This window comes from Idiotropiscis lumnitzeri, chromosome 7, assembly GCF_059441095.1.
Source record: "Idiotropiscis lumnitzeri isolate Australia: NSW breed Sydney's pygmy pipehorse chromosome 7, RoL_Ilum_1.0, whole genome shotgun sequence".
In the NCBI taxonomy this organism is placed as follows: Eukaryota; Metazoa; Chordata; class Actinopteri; order Syngnathiformes; family Syngnathidae; genus Idiotropiscis; species Idiotropiscis lumnitzeri.
This window is the reverse complement of record NC_142397.1, coordinates 19,916,018-19,937,161: the sequence shown is the minus strand read 5'-3', so window position 1 is coordinate 19,937,161 and position 21,144 is coordinate 19,916,018. Positions and strand designations below refer to the sequence as shown.

General features: G+C 41.0%; 1 protein-coding gene across 9 annotated transcripts in view; it reads left to right on the top strand.

Moving 5' to 3' along the window:
• Nucleotides 1–21,144, top strand: part of phldb1b (pleckstrin homology-like domain, family B, member 1b) — a 113,235-nt gene that overhangs the window by 22,320 nt on the left and 69,771 nt on the right. For 8 of the 9 annotated variants that reach the window (XM_088301453.1, XM_088301461.1, XM_088301454.1 and 5 more), the window contains 3 exons: nt 10,203–10,304; nt 19,444–19,567; nt 20,768–20,938. In XM_088301453.1, coding sequence (XP_088157579.1) covers nt 10,239–10,304; nt 19,444–19,567; nt 20,768–20,938 — 361 coding nt within the window. In that variant the 5' untranslated portion in view covers nt 10,203–10,238. Of the gene's footprint in view, nt 1–6,383; nt 6,623–10,202; nt 10,305–19,443; nt 19,568–20,767; nt 20,939–21,144 lie in introns of those variants that run through there. The other variant, XM_088301452.1, reaches the window with a different exon arrangement.

Here is a 21,144-nt window from a genome sequence, read left to right as displayed (position 1 = left end):
TGACTTTAAAAATAACTTTACTCTAAATTAAATTACTCTACTGACTATGTAATTTTAAATGTAATTGAGTTAGATTACAGTTACATTTTACAGATGTCATCGACTCCGCTTATCGTAATATTGACAACCGGTTTTGACATTACTTAATCGTAAGTGCATTTTTGACAGTGCCATTTAAGACATTTAAAAATATAAATATATTTTTAAATACAAATTATATAAAGACAACCTTTTTTGACTTAACATAAGTAAGTCTATGGATTTCACTTAACATGAATGGGCTATTTGTTTCTATTAAAAAATAAAATTGTCTGCTAATTTTGTTAAGGCAAAAGTTTACATTTATAATGCACATTTTATAAAAATAGTGAAAAAAATACAGTCACACACCCTCGTGGGTCTTTCTCTTTAAAGGGGAAGTCAACCACATTTTTTTTTTTTTTTACAAGAATGTGTTCTATGCAGGCCAATTAGTCTCTACACAGAATTCTGACTAATTTCGGGTTTGTGAAATAGTAAAATCCACCTGCTTTTAGACATCTGAGGGGGCGGCCTTTTTGTCACTTCTGTCACATCTGAAAATGACATAGTTGCTCAGAGCACAGATAATGACCAATCATGGCTAAGTTTCAGAAAAGTGGTGAGCTGTAAACACTTTTTCTTATGTATTCTACAATGTACAATTTTCTTTTTCTTGGAATGGGGCCACTATTGTTTGTTAGCTATTAGTTTTGTTCCATGTACATAAAACGGTCTGAGTGAATATCTGCCGGTCTGTTCATCTTTACTGCTAGCTATATTAACAACTATATTTTTTAGCTATATTAATTCATTCACTGCCAGCCCAGGTAAAATTAATGGACTTTTTGTCATCCATAACCTTTCCGGAAGACTGTCTATTCTTGAACTACTTAATGAATGTAAAAAAGATTGTGTACATGGCTATGGAGCCTTTCCTGCAAGATGCAGGCGTAGGTCTAATCTATCCAAAATGGTCGCTTATTCTCATACAATTTTAACCACGCCCACCAACGGGTGTGTCTTCACCTAAACCCAGTGGTCGCCAATACGTGGCTCCATTTGACTTTGGAAATGAATATTGAATGTTCAATCACAAATTGTTTTTTATTGTTGTTAGTTTTACCATTGACTCACAATGTTTTTATTCATTAAATATTTTTTCACTGCAAATATGCGTCACAGCTGTTAGATAACGAAGGCCATAGAAAGTAGAAAGGTCACTGCGATATAACGGCCTTGCTCAAGTCATCTGTTTAAGTGTGCCAAAGAAGCCTAATCAAACAGCGCGTAAGGGAATGCGGTGATTCAAAAATACATGATCCCTATCAAGTGTTGACAAATGTTTACTCACCGCAGCGCCCACGAAGCAGTTAACGGCATTACCATTTGATAGCGAATGGTAAACGTCAGCAAAATTTCTGTGAGCTGCTTGTCAACATTATTACTATGTATGTAGTAACGGATTGTGATTTTGCAAAGGAACTGTAGTCAGATTACTTCTCTGAGAGAAGTAACACGTTATCTTAGTCATTACTGTAAAATATGAATGTATTAGAGAGTAAAACGTTTCTTTCTAGTGCGGCATCCCTGTCAATTATAAAGGTCTTCCGATGAGGTACATAATTTTATCCTGTCCCAATCATCACACATGTACATATTTTTGCGTGAAATATGATTAATATAAATTTACTAAATAATAGAAGTGTGTGGGCACCATATCTTGCCTACTTGGGAGAGTCGTGTGGTTATGTCGATTCACCCGTCAACCGATGTTTACTGCGTTTTTGTGGTTGCATTCTAAAAACAATATATAATTTTGGTCATAACGGCAGAGAGAAATCTTCCACGTCTGAGTTTCTGAGTGATGTTCTAGGAGCCCACCAAAAATGTGTCTCGAATGACACATTTTTGTGGCAAGGCACAACACTTCTGCTCGTCCCTCATCATCCATTCCAATGATAATTTGTTTGTTTTTGTTTTGTTCACGGGCGTCTCACATTTGCAACACACCTGAAACATTTATCATTTTGAACAAAATGACACACATATTTACAGTTTGTGATAACTTTTTTTTTTTTTAATACCAAAACAATTCTGATTTTACATCTCATCTTTTGCTGGGTTTAACAACTTTTAAAGCTTCTATGCAGTAACTATGTTGCTTACAATAAGCAGTCTTAAGTGCATTTTGTAAAGCACTCTGCAAGCTCAAATAGCTGATTCATTTCCAATTTTTTACCCGGCTTACAAGATCCTGTTTTTAACAGTGCTTCACCACATCTAATGATCAGTGGACAAGGACTTTAGTTAAGAATGTGTTCACACCTCACCAGTTTGGTTCAGTTCAATGAGAACCTAATCTGAGTGATGGCCATGCATTTGGTACCTGGGCCTTCAGATAGGTATGGACCTGACTTAATTATTCTCTTATGATTCACAATTACAGACATACAAAAAGGCATTATAACATCATCAAAATATATCTAATAACATGACAAAAACAAAACATTTAAATAAAATCTTAACCACCAAAGATGGTGATTATTTAATTAATCAAAGTGTGGATCGCTACAGAGTCTTTTTCTTGTCGAAGTCGGCTGGAAGAAGTTGTGCTCTTACCAACCAATTAGAGAACGGGCAAATGTTGACATTATCGAGAATTTGAAATCTGATTAGTTGAAGAAACATTCCCATTGCTAATATAAATTCAGTTACATCAGCCACTGGGAAGATTAGAGTAGCATGGTAGTACAAGGAAGTTGATATGTGATTGAAGAAGATACAATAACATCCACAAGTAACGGAAGCAGTGCAGCCAAGAGAAACACAACAAAATAAAGAGCATCATCTGTTGTGAATGAATTAATACAATTTCATGGGACTAATTTAATTTTGGTGTGAAATGTAGACCAGTAGTAGCAGCACGGTGGATGACTGGTTAGCACGTCTGCCTCAACATACAGAAGAGGCAGAGTTTGATTGCGGCTCCCCGTTATGTTTTCCCCGTGCCTGCGTGGGCTTCTTCTGCATACTTGATTGGACACTCTAAATTGCCCCTAGGTGTGTTCATGAGCGCGGATGGCTGGCAAAAAGTTCAGAGTGTACCCTACATACTGCCCGTTGACAGCTGAGATAGACTCCAGCAATCCAGCGACCCTTGTGAGGAGAAGCGGATCGGATAATGGATGGATGGATAATCTGGCCTTGGTGGAGGTCTGCACTCTACTGAGTGAGCTTGTTTGCAATCGCTTTTCACAATATCAGGCTACAACTTAGTATGTCTTCCATCCATTTGCAAGGGCCTTTTTTGGTCCTTTGCTTCATTATTAATAAGGCCTCGAAGAGTCTTTTGCTCCTGAAGGTTTGCACAGTTTAACTGTGATTTGTGTAGATGAATGCAATTATACGCTCTTCAATCAACTAATATTTAAACACAAATGGGGGCGCAACACACATAGATACTATCACAACACACACACACGCATATATTCTTTATCCTTTGCAAAAAAAAAAAAACTTGTAATATTTCTGATGGTTACTGAGGAGTCACCAACACCATGTGCAGTATGTCTGTGTGTCTGCATTATACTGGCACCAGGTGACCAAGGTGTGCACACCAGAAAGGATGCCACAATGTCTATTGAATTGAAAGATTAAATTGAACATTTTATTATATTTATATTTATGTTCAGCAAAATATTTCCAGAAAATAAACATAAAAATGATGACACTTTCTGTTGAATATGTCATAATGGTCATCGTTATCATCCTTCATATATTCATTTTCTACTGCTTACCCTGTTCAGGATCTTGGGTAATCTTGAAACTACCACAGCTAATAATAATAATAATAATATTCCCTTTATTAGTCCCACAATGGGGAAATTCGAGATTCGAACCCAGGCCTCCTGGGGAGACTGGGTCCTGAACGCGGCGCCTTAGACCACTCGGCCATCCTGGCAGCCCGGTGATGATGGCGACGATTCACTTGACATTTTTGTCTCCGTACTAATTATGAGGATGGTGGTGAGAAGCTGTGTATATCCTGGACTGGTCCCCAGTCAATGGCAAAGCACATATAGATCGTTCACATTCATACCAATTTAAAGCACTCGGTGAAGTTAACATGCATGTGTTCGGAATGCTGGAGCTAAAACACAAAAAAGCTCAGGGAGGAAATTTGAACCCATCACCTCTTGACCGTGAAGCGGACACGTCAACCAGATGTACCACCAAGCCGCCAAAATTGCTGTTATATTAACTCCATAAAATGTGGCTAAATAATAGGAAGTGAAAGCAACAACGGAAATGCAAAACGTGACATTTTGCAGCCCAACTTTCAACGATCACATAAAACTGTCTCCACAGGACAGATGGCTTGGATGATTGCCTGTTCAAATATTGTCCCATAATGCTTTTAAGTTGCACAAATGGTTGTGCCTATTACTTTGTGCAATCATTCTTATGCACATCAAAGGCAACTAGCATGAATAATTCCTAGTGACTGGAAAGCAGACCCTAGTCTGACTGTGGTACTGCAGCCTTTTTATAAATTGTAAATTGTTTTGGTTGCAAACCTGTCAGTATCAGCTGTAACCACAATATCATCCCATTTGGCAGTGCATCTTCCTTCTTTCCGTCCCTTCTTCTCCTCTACATTCCAGCCAAATACTGAGCCTTCCCCACGCTTTCATAATCCAAATTAAAAACAGGTTTTCTCATCCATGAGAGGAGAGACAGGCCTATTCCGCAAACAATGCAAGGCTTTCTGGTCTGGCATGAGATTAGAGATGGAGAGTGCGAGAGAGAGGGGGGGGGAGAGAGAGGGGGAAGAAAAGAATATAGTCATGGAGGGTTTCTGAGGGAGAGACAAGCTGCTGAAGTCAACTCCCACAGTCTGGGAGCCAACAGCTTTGGTGTGGTGGGAACAAACCTCCCACACAGCACAAAATTGATGATTGCCTTGTTTATTATTAATATTCGGATCTTATATGATTATAGGTGACCTTGAAGCCACTATTTTACAAAAAAAGTTATAGTTTATTATATAGAATATAAATAAAAAAAATAATTATTATTTGGATTTATTATTATTATTAACTAGAAGGATTATTTATTAACAGTCCCATGTAATCAAAATGCATTTTCTACACTCTTTCATGCATAAAATTGACGAAAACGAGTCTGTTCCATACTTTGAATTTGACATATATGACATCCGTCTTCAATTGTTTCCAATGGGCGATAAAAGGCGAAAGACTTGCAAAATGGGCAGATCCGATTTTGCCCTCGTGACGTAGTTTTCCTGCTCAACTCAAGTACCTGCCCTTTTCATTGTTGCTACAACGTACATCCCCACTCAATTTGGGAAAAATCACTGTTTGGCTCCACACCTTTTTATAGTTTGATGTAAATTTGCATCACCTGCAAAAAGATGCACAGCCGCTCAGGCAATAATTCATCCTACAGATACAAATCACATTTGATCTCAATTTATCATCTAATTTCAATTGGACGAGGTTATACAGTGGACTCCCACCATTTGTGTGGCGCAGGAACCGAGCCCAGCTGTGAATAGCAAATTTTCACAAATAGTGGGGGGGACCAATAATTATTTTAACTGATATTTTAATTGTTCAAACCATCAATGTACCACAAACTATGATCCCAAACATTTGACAAGAGGCTCATAGCATTTTAAATATTTACAATTTTAGTGTCGACAGTACTTTGCCATGGAAATAATAATTACTGAATTTAAGTGTAATGAACAGGTGGGATTTTCTGTAAATGATGGTGGGGGAAAAAAATCATTGGGTAGGTGAAACAAATGACACCCCGTCACTATGCAGGGGTCCATTAAGGAGACTAATGGCTCTGTCATTGTCATGGCAACACTAAATCACGACCCGTGACTCGTTTGTATAGACAGGAAATGGATTGTTCAGTCTCAATTCAGTCTTGGTCGCCTACAATTGACCAGCACCCAGCCATTTCTCGCCAAATGTCAGCTGGGACAAGCTACCGCCCAAATGCGACCCTAATGAGGATCAGTACTCCAGTATAGGAAACGGATAGATGGATGAATTTGTCTTGTCTGCCCTGCATTAGATAGCTTGAATTATTTTTTTTTTTTTTACTTTCACACCTCAGTTTTCATACTTTCATCATATATTTTCTGAATGCATCCAACACCCTTTCTTTCTGCATTGTCCCCCCCCCTCCTCTTTCTCTCTCTCTCTCTCTCTCTCTCACTTGCAAACACACGCACCCCCCCACACGCACGCACACACGCACGCGCACATATGTCACTTTCTTCCTGTCGTCTTTGAAGCTTCCTGTCAGGAATGTAGGTTGTCTTAGTAAAGTGGAGCAAGCAGCAACAGGTCCACCTCCTGTTAGTTTGAAGATACTACTATTGAGACAAAGAAGACATTTTCAACAAATAGACAAACGCTGATTCATGGGAAAGGAGCAGCGTTGCTGAAATTGTACCGAGTTTATTTTGAGGTATCCAGTTTAATCGAGGTCACACTGACAGGATTAAGCCAGCAACAGGTCAACCATGACAGCTTTGCATTTTCTGGACAATTGGAAGAAGGTAATTATCACTTTTAGACTAGAGGACAATATTAAGACCACATGAAACCTCAGAGCTTCCATGATGCCCCCCTCCTCCTCCCCCTTTTTTCTGGTACATTATTGCAAGAAATAGTTTGACTTGTGGGACTCTTTAAACCTGTTTTATGATTTACTGTTCGAGGCTGACTCAACAGAATATTGGGTCTGTCTGGAGAGGAAATATGTTGATGTTACAGCAGGGTTTCGTTATCTCGAGGGCAGAGAACATTAGAAACATACTTTCCTACCCTGCTGCAAAACATTTCAGGCACGCATATACAGTACTCCCATTCCCTATTTGTATCAATCATGTCTTTTCTAAGTTTGTCTTTTGTTTCAACCACAAATCACTTAAAAAGTTTTGTCACACATAATCAGCCCTCAACAGAATCACAGGACTCAAGTACTAGAACTGATTTTTAATGTATAAAAGAAGCCTTCTTATATGCTGACATGATGGAAAAATAGTGACGGCGCAAAAAGGATTTTTGGACAACGTGTCAGTTTTTGTGTGTTTTCAAAGTAGCTTGGCTAAGTGACTGATTTCCAATGTGTGACCCAGCACAAGGGATTTAAATGAGTCGGCGTGTTACCTCCTCAGTGGCCACAAGAACATGCAGCTAAATACCCTCTACCATATGGAGCGTGAGTGTGTGTGTACATGCTCGCGTGTGTGTGTGTGTCCTGTCGGCATTAATCACCTCTTAAGAGGTGAAGCAAGAAGTACGAATCACTCCAACAATAGAAATGGGACAGATGAAGCAAACAAGGAATATATACTATTCTTGGTTCACTTTTTACTCACGTTGGACACTTAGCTACATTTGCATAATGCAATAAGGTGAAGGTGTCACTTAAACTACATGAGTATTTATTATTGTTTTCATCCAAAAGTTACACAAATCATTCAAATAAAAAACACATGTTTGTTTCATTTGCAGTTCTTTGTACAAACTAGGCCTCTCACAAAGGAATCTTGGTGGATGCATATTCACACTATTCTCACTTACAGTGGAGTAGACAATTTGTTCACGTTAATTTTTGTTATAAGCCATTTTCTGCTGTTGTGCTCTCTCTCATGCTGGGTCAAATGCCTCTCTGGCTGCTCAGATGTGCCTCAGTGGACTCAAAAAAAAAAAAAAAGTCAAAAAATTAAAACTGCTATAAAAGATCCCGATGCAAACGTCATGCGCGCTTTCTCTTTATTCATTTTTCGTTCACATTGCACACTATAATCTCGACACTTTTCACTCACACTCTTCACTGTTCAATGCTCATACACAGGCAGCAAGGAATGCTAAGCTAAGTTAGCAGGAGAGGCTTAAACACAAACTAAGTGGTCACGACAATTCAGTGGAAGACTCTTAGTGATGGAGCGTACTAAGACGAATAATAAGTCTGTTCAGTGTTAATTTACTTAAAAACACTCATTTAAAGCTGTGTTGTTGTCCACTGAGCGACCGCCAAACCAGCGACTGACTCGTTGTCACATTACCATGTTCAAGTCTCAAACTTCGCCAGCTTTGGAGTCATAAAAAAAAGAAAAAATGGAGTAAAAAAACAAACAAAAAAAAAACCAAATTTTCCTCCCTCGAAAATGATCACAAATAGGCATCTTCCAAATCCAATTCATTATTATTATTATTATCATCTTATTCTGGTGTTGCCATTGGAAGAATGTGTCAGCATATAAAAAAAACACAAAAGTGGCCAAAAATTGGTTTCCGTTGCCACAAATATGTTTTTTTTTATTAAAAACAGTTTGGAGGCATACCTTTTTGTGTGAAAATGAAAAAAAAAAGTCAATGCAAGCCAAATAAACAAGTGTGCATCGTCGGGAAAATGCGCGGTCTCGAGTACTATGCACAGTCAGGCTCAATCAGGGATGCATGTTGCAACTCGACCACAAGTCAGATGTGGATGCAAAATGCTTGACATGTCTAAGCTCCCGTCCCGATCTTGTCCATCTTGGTAAGTACGGTTTGCGACAAATATTTTCGTACCTCTTGCAGGCTACTTTCATGGGGTGTTTAAATCCCGTGTGCTCCACCGCATCCACCTCTGAGACGTTCTCTCGTATTGTGTATGGGCTGTTGCCACTTGTCGAACCTTACTTCTCACTTTGAACTCTCAGCACAGCATGGTTGTCTCGTGGGTGGTGAAAAAGAAAAGGTTGGACGCGCTGTTTTGGGTGCTGACGGCGCACTTAGTTCATGTTCTTTTGCTCAAACATCATCTTTATGGACCCCAAAATATTTCCAAACGACAGATGTCGAATTTCTTTTCGCGAAAAGCGCAACAGGAACAACTTCAACTAACATTACTTCGTCTTCAGCCGTGTCAGCCACTTCTTGATTTGAATCGCCAGCTACTACCCCATTGTCTGTTTTCATTCTTGTTCAGATGGGTGGAGTCGTGACTAGACGAGCTGTAGCCGTCTTAAAGGGGCATGAACATAGCCGCAGTCAGAACAGACTTTTCTTTTTTTTTTTTAAACACCGAATTTACCGACATGGGCAAAATGATGTCGCTCATTCATTGTAATAAATTTCGGTAACGGTAAATTTTCGGTTTATCGCCAAGCCCTAGTATGCACATATTTGGCCAAATAATTGTCCACCTCTATGCAAATGGGCTTCATTCATACTAATAGCCACACAGAGTTTAAGTCTGGAAAATAATATCAGAATATGGAATGGGTTCACACAGTGACTAAACTGCTTTATATAAAGAAGCTCTATGTCGATTGATCTCTGAAAATATCAAAATGATCGTACCAATATTTTGGATTGTATGGATATTAAATGAATGAATGAATAAAGGAATGAATGAATGAATACACTGTAATATTGTTTCAATCACCTCAGGCACTTAGTACAGTTTAATGTCACTTAATGAGGAATAAGCTTAACTCATAATATTGAGGAATCATGTTGATATTATCAGAGCTTTATCTGGGCATATTTAGAGATGTGCATGTGGCTTTTGGTGACAATTGATAACCGTTTTCTGACAGTCCACTGCCACTCAAACCACTACCCCAAGCTAGCGTTCTGAAAATGTCATCTTTCTCTTGCAAACTGCCATTGGTCTGCCACTGCATTCTTGGCAAAAAGCCAGCATTTATTCTATGCCATGAATGTGCGGCAACCCAGTGAAAACCACAGTCTGCTGTCAAACTTTGCGATGGTATATCATTAGCACAATATCTTTTGTGAAGAAGATATTTAGACAGAGCAAACTGCGGGTTCAAATGAAATGCAGTCGAAGTTCTAGCATCGGTCACAGTTCATTCTTTATCGATTCGCCTGTCAGCCATTTGTATTCATTTAACCAAAAAATTCAAACCAAATGTTATTTCACTTGTTCATATGTTAGAGGTAAGGATATAGAGGAAGGAAGATGGATTTTATTCACAATCTCTGATAAATTTCACTTCTTGAACACCCAAAAACACGTGATTTCAAACACAAGTCACGCTCACAAGATTTCTTGTTTTTTGATTATTTTCCGAACAATGAAACATTGAAAGAAAAATGAATTCTCATTTCCTCACTCAGAATATTCATGTGAGTCAGGAACCTTCTGACATCTCAATGGACATGGACTGCCTGAACAGGAATGCGTCAGAGAGTGGTGTACAAGCACGGCAGGTGTTAAAGGTGAGAGTGCATTTCTTATGGGGAATGTATTGTAACATAGTAGTAATGGGACGATGAATGTTCTTTAGAGTTTGTACACTTTCAGCATGTGTTCATTCATACATGGTGTCTCACTTTACTTTATTCCCATGTTAACTGAATTAACACCGCTACCAATGTGGCCAAACTGGAGAGCTTGTCATCGGGTATTGTAATTCTACCAAGAGTGGTCTCATGCTATCGTAGATGATGTCAGGGAATGGATTTCACTAGTCACTACACTCCTTAGAGTCACGGTTTAAAATCTAAACAAAAACTATCATTGAACAGCATACAAGCATACAATGTATCAAAGAAAAGAGTACTGAGGCATTCTGGGAGCTATGATCCTCAGCCAATCAGATGGCTGGTTAGAGAGATGTGAGTGGTGCGTTTTGGGCAGTGTCTGTTGTCTCAACCTGTGATGTTTCTTGCTTGCAATGACATGAATGATAAAACAGACTACGGCATCGCATCGTGGACAGCTGCCCCTTTGTCCAGCTTTCTCCCGCACTTACAAACTGGTCTGTTCTGATTGTGTGAAACCATCACCAAATGAGATATTCACAGAATTTAGTTGTCACAGTCTGCGCGCAGTGGTCTTGGACTTCAACCAGCAGGGTGTGCTATCATGCACTCTGGAATGCTCAGATTGGTGCATGTTGCTCAAGAGAATATCATATGTATAAAACTATGAATCTCAGTCTGCATACAATATGCATAAATATGGCAGGTTAACTGGTCACTCTAATTTGGCTCCACATGTGAGCGTGGGTGGTTACTTGTCTACGTGTGGCTGGCGACCAGTTCTGGGTGTTCCCCGCCTCCTGCCCGAAGATAGCTGGGATAACCTCCAGCACCCCCCTGCGACCCGTGTCAGGACAAGCGTAACAGATAATGGATGGGTGGATTCCTATGAGTGCCACATGTTCTTTTTCTTCATGTGAGTGAGGCTGCCAAAGAGGAGATTGGACTTTAATGACTCCTCTTGAAAATATAACGCATAGGACAGTTAATTCATTTAATTTAATTCAATTCATTTTTCATTTCTTATTTAATTTGATACAATACACTAAATTAATACAAGGCAATATACTGACACGATAAAGACTTGACGCTAGTGATTAGAGTTGAGGAAATACAGCCATCCTTATTACATTTGCAGTCTAGTCTATTGAAATCACATCACTGATTCGAACAAATATGTTGCAACCTAGAAGTGCTGAGGGATTTATATTTCATTTATGTGTTTAAAAAAATACTGAGTGTTTCAGTTAGGGGAACATCCTTACCTGTCATGCTGGTATGTTTACAAGTTCGGTAATAACGTAGTGTTGTTAGGACCCAGGGGTTTTCGAGTTGGCGTGGCGGCTGACGTCATAAAAGAGAAGAGACGGTTTTTGGTTTTGGTTCGATCTAATAAGTTTCACGAAAAACTCCAACTGAACAAAAAGGAAAAAAAAGAAAGTTGCTCAATCAATGAAGAGAGATGTGTCTATATTTTGAGGGTGCAACAAATGTCACGGACTCAAGTTACGACACAATAATACTGCAATACTGCTTCTCTAAATCTCTTTTTGAACTCGTGCTTATACATTTTGAACAGTATAGTTGAGTTTTGAATGGGCCCATACAGTGTTCACCTCAACTCCATTTTCAACAAACACAATAGATGCCATGACCAATGATTTGATTTGAATTATTATGATAACACAAATGTAATTTAATTAGCTCATTCCGGTACGAGGCTGCGTTCGAGTGGTTGGAAAGCCCGGCTGAAACGTGCACACTGAGAAGCTGATTCATAATATGCCACATGGGAGCAGCAGCGCTCCGTGTAAGAGATAATATAGTAACTGCATTCCTTTTACTTGAAAAATCCTAGTAGTGTTTTTTTCACTCAGAAATTCTCACCTTGTGTATGAAGTGAGCTATGTGAAAAAAGTAAAGGCGTACTACTACCCTTGAGTGTTTTTTTAATTCTGTAAATGAGTGAAATTTACTAAAAAACTCTTCTTGTAAGATTTACTTAGAATGTCTGTGTGAAAATACTTTTTTTCTAAAAGATTTTTACAAGTAAATATCAGTTCCCATTTTTTACAGTGCAGCCAGTCCTCTCACCAATGCACTTAGTAGTCTTGATCCCACTCCCAATGCCACCCCGAGAAAAATCAGATGATCTAACCAAGGTAATGGCCATACATTGGGGGTGATACGAAGTGTGCAGACTAAAGTGACCTGAGACAAAAATGCGTGTACGAGAACTGACTCCATACCTTACATTTCTTTTGCAAATTTACAGAACATTAAAATTATTCCTCTTTCTCAATTCAACGTGTGTCAGTGTGGAGCTAATTTTTACAATCTGAAATTTGATTGAGGGATGATCAAAGTCTGTACTTCCAGACAATTACAGCGGGTAAAAACAAATCAGCATGATCGCTGGTGGCAGGCCAAATCCTTGCAGATGCCAGCGATTGGTGCACACTATATAAATAGAACTGTATTGCAAACCCCTCAAACCATTTTCTACTAAAAGTGAGGCAAAATTATTAGTTATGCCACTACCACTAAACATCTAACTTGTTTTCCCAAATCATACACTGAAACAGAAGATAAAAATAACACAAAATAAATAAAATAAAAATCTGTCAATGTGAGCCAGTGACTGAAAAAAAAATCCATTTACCGGGAAGTTCAAATTCAGCCAACTTTGCACTTTAACACAAACCTTCACGAGCCAGGAACGTCCGTCTATCCATCCACTATCTGAACCGCTTATCTCGTCAACGGTCGCTGGTGTGCTGGAGCCTCACCCAACCGCAGGTCAGGAACGTCGTGTTTGTTAATTGGAGAGTGCTGATTATAGGGCAACACCCCCGCAGACAAACACACTATCTGGCTTAGATTTTCCTCAGTGTGTTGAGGAATGTGTAAACTGGGAGTGTCCAAACTATGGCCTGGGGACTATTTCTGGCCCAAGTTGTTGGCCTACATTGTGCTACTTCCTTTTTACATGGGGTGGCAACGAGGGGAAGAAAAGAAGAAATTCATTCTCGTATCATGTTTTCCGCCAATAACACATTTTAAAAAAATAACAAAATTTATTTTCATTAGGCCCCTATGAAATAAACACTGCTGAAACACTGCTGCTTACCAACAGTGTTGAGAAGTGGGGCCATCAGGTGAAAAAGGTTTTCGTGACATTACATTACAAATGCGCCCTTGCATATGCATCCCTTTGAGTGCCTTACTTATGTGTATACGGCAGGGGTGTCAAATTCAATTTTGTGGACGGGCCACATCGTCGTTATGGTTTCCCTCAGAGGGCCGTTATGACTGTGAACCCATATAAATGTATGGTCTCCTTACGTTATCACATACACACAACAAATTGACGGAAAGCCAGTTTTGATATCAGAAGCCAGTCAGTGATTGTTTGATTCTTCAATTTAGGAGGTAGGATTGGCAACAAATTGTAGTAATAGGTATTTAGGACTACATGTCCCATAATGCTTTGTATTGAAGTGTGGTGTGGAAAGGACTTCCGGGGAATGACTAAACAGTATGTTAACAAGTACTCGCCGTGTCTCGTGTGATTATTATACATGGTGTCAGAAGTGGCGAACTGCAAGTCTTCACAATTATTGTCGGGTCAGTAAAGTGTAGTTGGCTGCCGGAAGACGTTTTTCGGGCAGTTGCAACGTAAATGACCGGCGTGGAAGACGACGGCAGGTAGCTTCGGCGTTAGCTGCTATTTTTGCCGCGTTGCTAGGATACGGCTTGGCACGGCGCGAAAAGAAAAAGTAAAGAGAGGAACTTCAAGCGGATGTCCTGAACGTTAAGAAACCAGGGATTCATCAGCTGGGATGGCGACAACAGTGCAGTTATCCCCCCCGGAGCCATTTGACTTTTCCTGTCCGTCAAGTTGGCCAAAGTGGATCAGAAGATTTGAAAGGTTTCGTATTGCAACTGCGTTGGATGGAAAAACTGATGAATATCATGTAAACTCACTCCTGTATGCGATGGGAGACGCAGCTGATGACGTTTTAGCGGTTTTGCCGTTAAATTCTGAAGATAAGAAGCACTATGAAGCTGTTAAAGCAGCATTTGAAAACCACTACGTGGGAAAACACAACGTCATTTTTGAACGAGCACAATTCAACTCCAGACGTCAACAAGATGGCGAGCAGGCTGAGTCATTTATCACAGCAGTACACAAACTAGCAGAAAATTGTGGATTTGGAGTGCTTAAAGAGGAACTTATACGGGACCGGATTGTAGTTGGAATTAAGGACAAAAGACTGTCAGAACAGCTACAAATGGACTCAGAGTTAACACTGTCCAAAGCTATACAAAAAGTCAGGCAGAGTGAAACTGTGAAGATGCAGCAAACGATTTTACACAGCAGCTCTGCAGAGGACAATAGACTGAACATGGACGCTATAAAGATAAACACAAAGATAGGAAAAACTCAAACTAAGCAAGTTCCAAAGAAGGAGTGCAGCAGGTGTGGTCGCAAGAACAAACACTCTTGGAAAGATTGTCCAGCCCGAGAAGTACAGTGCAGAAAATGTCAGAAAAAAGGACATTTTGCTGTAGTTTGTCGCAGTAGTGAAGCTGTAGGGCTCAGGGAAGTCACAGAAAACCAAGATTATGCAGACAGCGAGGAATGTGTGTTCTTGGGCGAGATTGATGCAGTGAAGTCAAAGCCCTGGGTTGAAAAGGTCAAGTTAAATGGGGAAAATATTCAGTTTAAACTTGACACAGGGGCAGATGTTACTACCATGCCAGTGAGACTGTACAAACGTGAAAGGGATGGTAAACTACTCCCATCTAAAAAGAAACTTCTTGGGCCAGCTCGTTACCCACTTGAAGCGAAGGGCTGCTTTAGGGCACAGCTGGCAGCAAAAGGTCGTTGCACATCTCAAGACGTCTACCTAGTTTCAGGTTTAGTCCAGCCACTGTTAGGTAGACCAGCTTGTGAGGCATTGGGGTTAGTTTACAGAGTGGACACAGTCAAAGACACTGAGATAGATTTTAGGGCAGCATACCCAACAGTGTTTAGGGGTTTGGGCAAGTTGAAGGAGCCTTATCGCATTGAGCTAGAGCAGGGAGCCATACCTGTTGCTCTTTCCGCCCCACGGCGTGTTCCTCTTCCCCTCCGGGATGCAGTCAGGGAAGAAATAATGAGGATGGAAGAAATGGGAGTTATTTCAAAAATAACTGAGCCTACAGAATGGTGTTCTGGCATTGTTGTTGTCCCCAGACCAGGAAACAAGTCACCCAGAATATGCGTGGATCTTACCCCCCTGAATAACTTTGTGAAAAGAGAACGGCATATTCTTCCTGCAGTGGATCAGTCTCTTGCTATGATGAAAGATGCCAAAGTGTTTACAAAGTTGGATGCTCGCTCTGGATTTTGGCAAGTCCCGCTCGCTTTGGAGTCACGGCCACTCACAACTTTCATCACGCCGTTTGGGAGGTACCATTTTAACCGCCTTCCTTTTGGCATAGCATCGGCACCAGAGCATTTCCAAAGGAGGATGTCGCAGATGCTGGAAGAGTTGGATGGAGTAATCTGTCATGCTGATGATGTGCTTGTATATGGCAGAGATAGGCAAGAGCATGACCAGAGATTGCATCGTGTGCTCCAAACCTTCCAGAAGGAGGGCCTCACTCTTAATGAGAAGTGTGAGTTCGCTAAATGCGAGATCTTGTTTGTTGGACACAAGGTTTCACATAAAGGCATTGAGGCTGACCCGCAAAAGGTGAAGGCTATCCAGCAGCTCCCACAGCCAAAATGTGTGGAAGATGTGCGACGTCTCATGGGCATGGCAAACTACCTCGCCAAGTTCATGCCACAGTTGGCTACCACAACTACACCGCTTAAGGAGCTGCAAAAGGGAAGAAATGAATGGATTTGGGCTGAGCCACAGGAAACGGCGTTCCAGAAGCTTAAGGAGATTCTAAGCTCTCCTGAGGTGCTCGCTCAGTACTCCAATACAGCAGAAACAAGAGTTGCTGCAGATGCATCACCTTTTGGTATTGGAGCTGTACTCACACAAAAACAGTCAGACGACACATGGCGTCCAGTGACATACATTTCAAGAGGACTAACAGACACTGAGAGGCGCTATGCGCAGATTGAAAAAGAAGCGCTTGCTGTCACGTGGGCGTGTGAAAGACTTTCATCTTATCTTATGGGGCTACAATTCACTCTGGTAACAGACCACAAACCCCTGGTCCCTCTTTTGAGCACAAGAGGATTGGATGACCTTCCACCGCGCATCTTACGATTCAGGCTTAGATTGCTGCGCTTTACTTTCAAGATCATCCATGTTCCGGGAAAAACCCTAGTCACAGCTGACGCGCTGTCACGCGCTCCAGTTGGAGGTCCGCCCTCTGCAGGAGATCTACAGTTGGAAAAGGACGTGGAGGTTTTCGTGGAAAACTCTTGTTAGCTGTCTTCCAGCTACGGACAAAAGGCTGGAAGAGATAAGGTCCGCACAGGAAAAAGATGAGCTGTGCCGGAAAATAAGGGACTATTGCGGTGTCGGTTGGCCAGAGAAATGCAAGCTAGACCCAGAGCTGAAAGTGTACTGGCAACACAGGATGGACTTAAATGTGTGTCGCAGTCTCCTCATGAAAGGAGAAAGACTTTGGATCCCACCACTTTTGAGAGCGGACATTCTGCAACGTCTGCATGTAGGCCATCAAGGAATTTCCAAATGCAGAGCAAGAGCCAAGGAATCTGTATGGTGGCCCGGCATCTCGGTACAGATAGACAAAGTGGTGGGTGATTGTGATACATGCAGAAAATACAGAATACAGAACCGGGAACCATTGTTAACCACTCCACTTCCGGACCGCCCGTGGCAGAAGGTTGGAATGGATCTGTTCGAATGGTCAAAGAAGCATTATGTTTTGATTGTTGACTTTTTCTCGAGGTACATTGAAGTTGCACAACTCAAACATATGACCGCAGATGTCACTATCAAGGCTGTCAAGGAGGCCTTTGCTCGACACGGAACTCCAGAGACGGTGATATCGGATAACGGACCACAGTTTTCATCTGAGCAGTTTAAACAGTTCGCGAAAGAGTTCCAGTTCACCCATGTCACGAGCAGCCCCCATTACCCCCAAGCCAATGGAGAGGCCGAACGTGCAGTCCGCACAGTCAAGGAGCTGTGGAAAAAAGATATGGATCTTCACAGGGCGCTGCTGGCATACAGGGCCACCCCTCTGGAACACGGGTTCTCGCCTGCTCAGCTGTTAATGGGAAGAAACCTGCGCACGACCTTGCCTCAATTTACTACCAAACTGGATCCCAAGTGGCCGGACTGGCTGGCTTTTCGGAAGAAGGAGGAAGAGCGGAGGCGTGAGCAGGAAAAACACTACAATCGGAGACACCGGACACGACCACTCTCACAACTAACAACGGGACAGAAAGTTTGGATTACATCGGAAGCATCTTCAGGCGAAGTACTTGGACCTGCCAACACTCCCAGATCCTACATGGTAGAGACTGACAGGGGGATTCTCAGGAGAAACCGAAGTCACCTTCGACCTACAGGGACTATTACGAGGTTCGGTCGTGTCGTGAGGCCTCGTGATAGATTGGATTTGTGAATGATGCTGATTGTTCATTTAAATGAAAAGCAAGTAGTTTAAAATGCTGTTCAGAAGAATAACAAGAAAAAAATAATATGGTGTTTCTGTCAATGTTTAGAACAGAAAGAAAATGTTTACATTACTTTAATGGTTATGCAAATTATGCCTGTTTACTTGTAGGATTACGTTCAACTAAAAGGAGGAGGTGTAGTAATAGGTATTTAGGACTACATGTCCCATAATGCTTTGTATTGAAGTGTGGTGTGGAAAGGACTTCCGGGGAATGACTAAACAGTATGTTAACAAGTACTCGCCGTGTCTCGTGTGATTATTATACACAAATAAATGTCAATATCTCAGATCTCAATGTTGTTAAAAAGAAAATGTGCTTGAAACAGGAAGCTGACGCACAAGATTTGCCCTTCGCGAGCCACGTAAAATGAGATCTGGCCCCGGGGCCTTGAGTTTGACACCTGCGGTTTACGGAATCAAATGTTGTCCAGCGAGTCGGGACATTTCTAAGAGGAGCGATTCGATAGGAGGTCGAAATACAATATTTGGCACTTATGAGGCAAGGCTTTTCAATCTCATTTGGAGATGTCACATTGCTGTGCATAAAAAAAAAAGAAAATAGTGACTTAATTATAATTATCATAATGTCCACATTATCCTTCATGTTTCAAGTGGAATTAAATTTAATTAAAATACGAAGTCAACAACTTTGCAGATTTGATCATCCAGCTGACAGCACTCTCCCTCCACAAATGCAAAGTGGATTTTGGGCTGAGGTAACGTTCCCCAAAATCCTATATGTATATGAAAGTGGTGGGATTGGAAAAAATATAATTGAGCAGTTCAGACTGTCATCAAAAAAAAAAAAAGATACGGCTCACATAGGGGCAAAAAAAATTTAACTGGGTTACATTTTCCTTCAGTGTGAACCTAGAATGTCAGACAAGGCACGGCTGTCGTAAAGTCAAACCGTTACGTTGTAACCTGAGGACTTTTTTTTTTATTATGACAATTTTGTAATCATTGAGTGCAATGATCATCATCTAAATATTATTTTTTTATTAATTGCAAAGCCCTGAGGTATACATAATGCATAGTATGTATGCAGAAAAGAAATATTAATGATGATGCTCGAGCTCAGGCATACACAAGTCCGATTCACGAGATCCCCTATTCAGCCTGTTTTCGATACATCCCTACAGCAACACTTCTGATTCAAATCATCAGGATCGTTATCAGGCTTTTGCAACCCTTGCTAAAGGGCTGATCATCTAAATCGGGTATGTTGGGACAGGGATACTCCAAAAACAAGTTGGATAGGGGCTCTTGAGGACCGGATTTAAGCTCCCTCGCTCTAGCTGAGATATGGTATACGTTAATGTTTTTAAAGTTCAAAGAATTCATTCTTCTTAAAATATTTTTAAAATGATTTAAAACTTCATCAGTAGAATTCTGAACAGGTTATGGAGTTTTGTCGCTTGGTATTCCTCAACAGAGCACTCCACTGGATCTTATCGAGACTGGAAAGGGACTGAAGTTCCAGGCCGAGCGCCCACATCTCGTCAGCCTCGGTAGTGGACGTCTGAGTGTCGCCATCACTCTGCTGCCTCTGCCTGAGGGTGAGTATTTTTGGTCTACCTTGCCTTTATCATTGAAATTGCCTCCCTTACTCACACAACACTCCAGTTAGTTCTATTGAGTGGAAAACACATTCTCACCTCACTGTCTTCTTTCTTTCAGTGTTTGTTGGCAGGTTTCTGCATGTGTAACCTTTCGGCCTTGTCTGTCCTTTCACTCTAATACCACTGCTGTGTGCCTCTTTGTCCGCACCTGCTTTCCCTTTATGCATCTGTGGCTATTCAGGCTTGTACACAGGGTGTGTTTCTTGACACATAGCTGTGACATTTTACAAGGCCAGAGGCCAAAGCCCTCCAATATTACTCTTCTCTATTTTGGATTGATAGAGCGATGTTGCAGTTGATTCCAAGCCAGATGAGAAAATCAGATGCCATATTATACATAATATGCATAAAATGTTTGTCACCTACACTTTAGTCAGTGAATTAACTTCGGGCTCTGTTTTCATGACCGGTGTAAATCAGCGCGGTGAGTGTCGTTCATCTCTGAGGATGTCAATTGGGTATTTCGCAGACATGTGCCGGTTGTATTTCTTGTGATGGTGAAGGGAAAACATAATCCAATATTTTTACTCATCACAGGGGGCTTTGGAGCCGTGGTTTACCTAGGACCTGTTTGCCATGGGTGACCCTGCCGTGGGCATAAATCTTCAGACAGCATTGGATAATTGAAATACACAAACCCCTCCACCACGATAACGTGACGGCTCATGGATGGGTGTGACATACTGTACTCACAAATACAAAGTCCTCTGTTTTGGAAAAGTTGTGTCCTCTCAGTATTTCACGCAGCATTACAAAGTATTAACAGACTGTAGCAAGTCATTTTTGGCCTCCAGTGACAGTTGTTAAGTGTTATTTGCTCTTGTGTAAAACTGGTAGAGGAGCGTGGGAGGTCATAGGGGAAGGAGTCGTAAGGCTGTCAGGATTGTAATAGGGCCCCCTTGTTAAACATGTCACAGTGCTTATATATATCTGCATATCCATTTTATTGTGAGGTTTCTGTAGCTGCTACTATCGTAAAATGTACACATATGGCCAGGCATGCCAGTACTTTACAAAGTAGTTTGGTTATTAAACTACATGCTGTAAGTGCAAAAACAGGATTCATCACTTACGGCGTTCTACCAGAACATTCTCTCCACATCAATCTTCAGCACAATGCTTCCTTCTTCCCCACAGGGCGCACAACTGTAGGTCATGGACCCATGGACATCAACATCCAAGGCCCCGGGGTGGAAGCTCAACATTGCTACATAGAAAATAGATCAGGGGTTATCATGTTACACCCCTGCGGGAACCGGTGTGCTGTTGATGGACTCCAAGTGACACAACCAATTCGCTTGTCGCAAGGTAAGATTAAACCCTGACTTAAAGAGTAAAGTAAACTTGGCCAAGCATATTTTCAGTAATACATACAGCTGAAAGCATTTTAAGCATACTTTCGTTTTTTTCTTTTTTTTTTTTTAAACGCAACCCAACCCAAGTCATAATTAGCATAGTAACGTGCCCAACAACGAAAATGCATAAGTTTGTCAATCTCTGGCGAGTGACGTCAT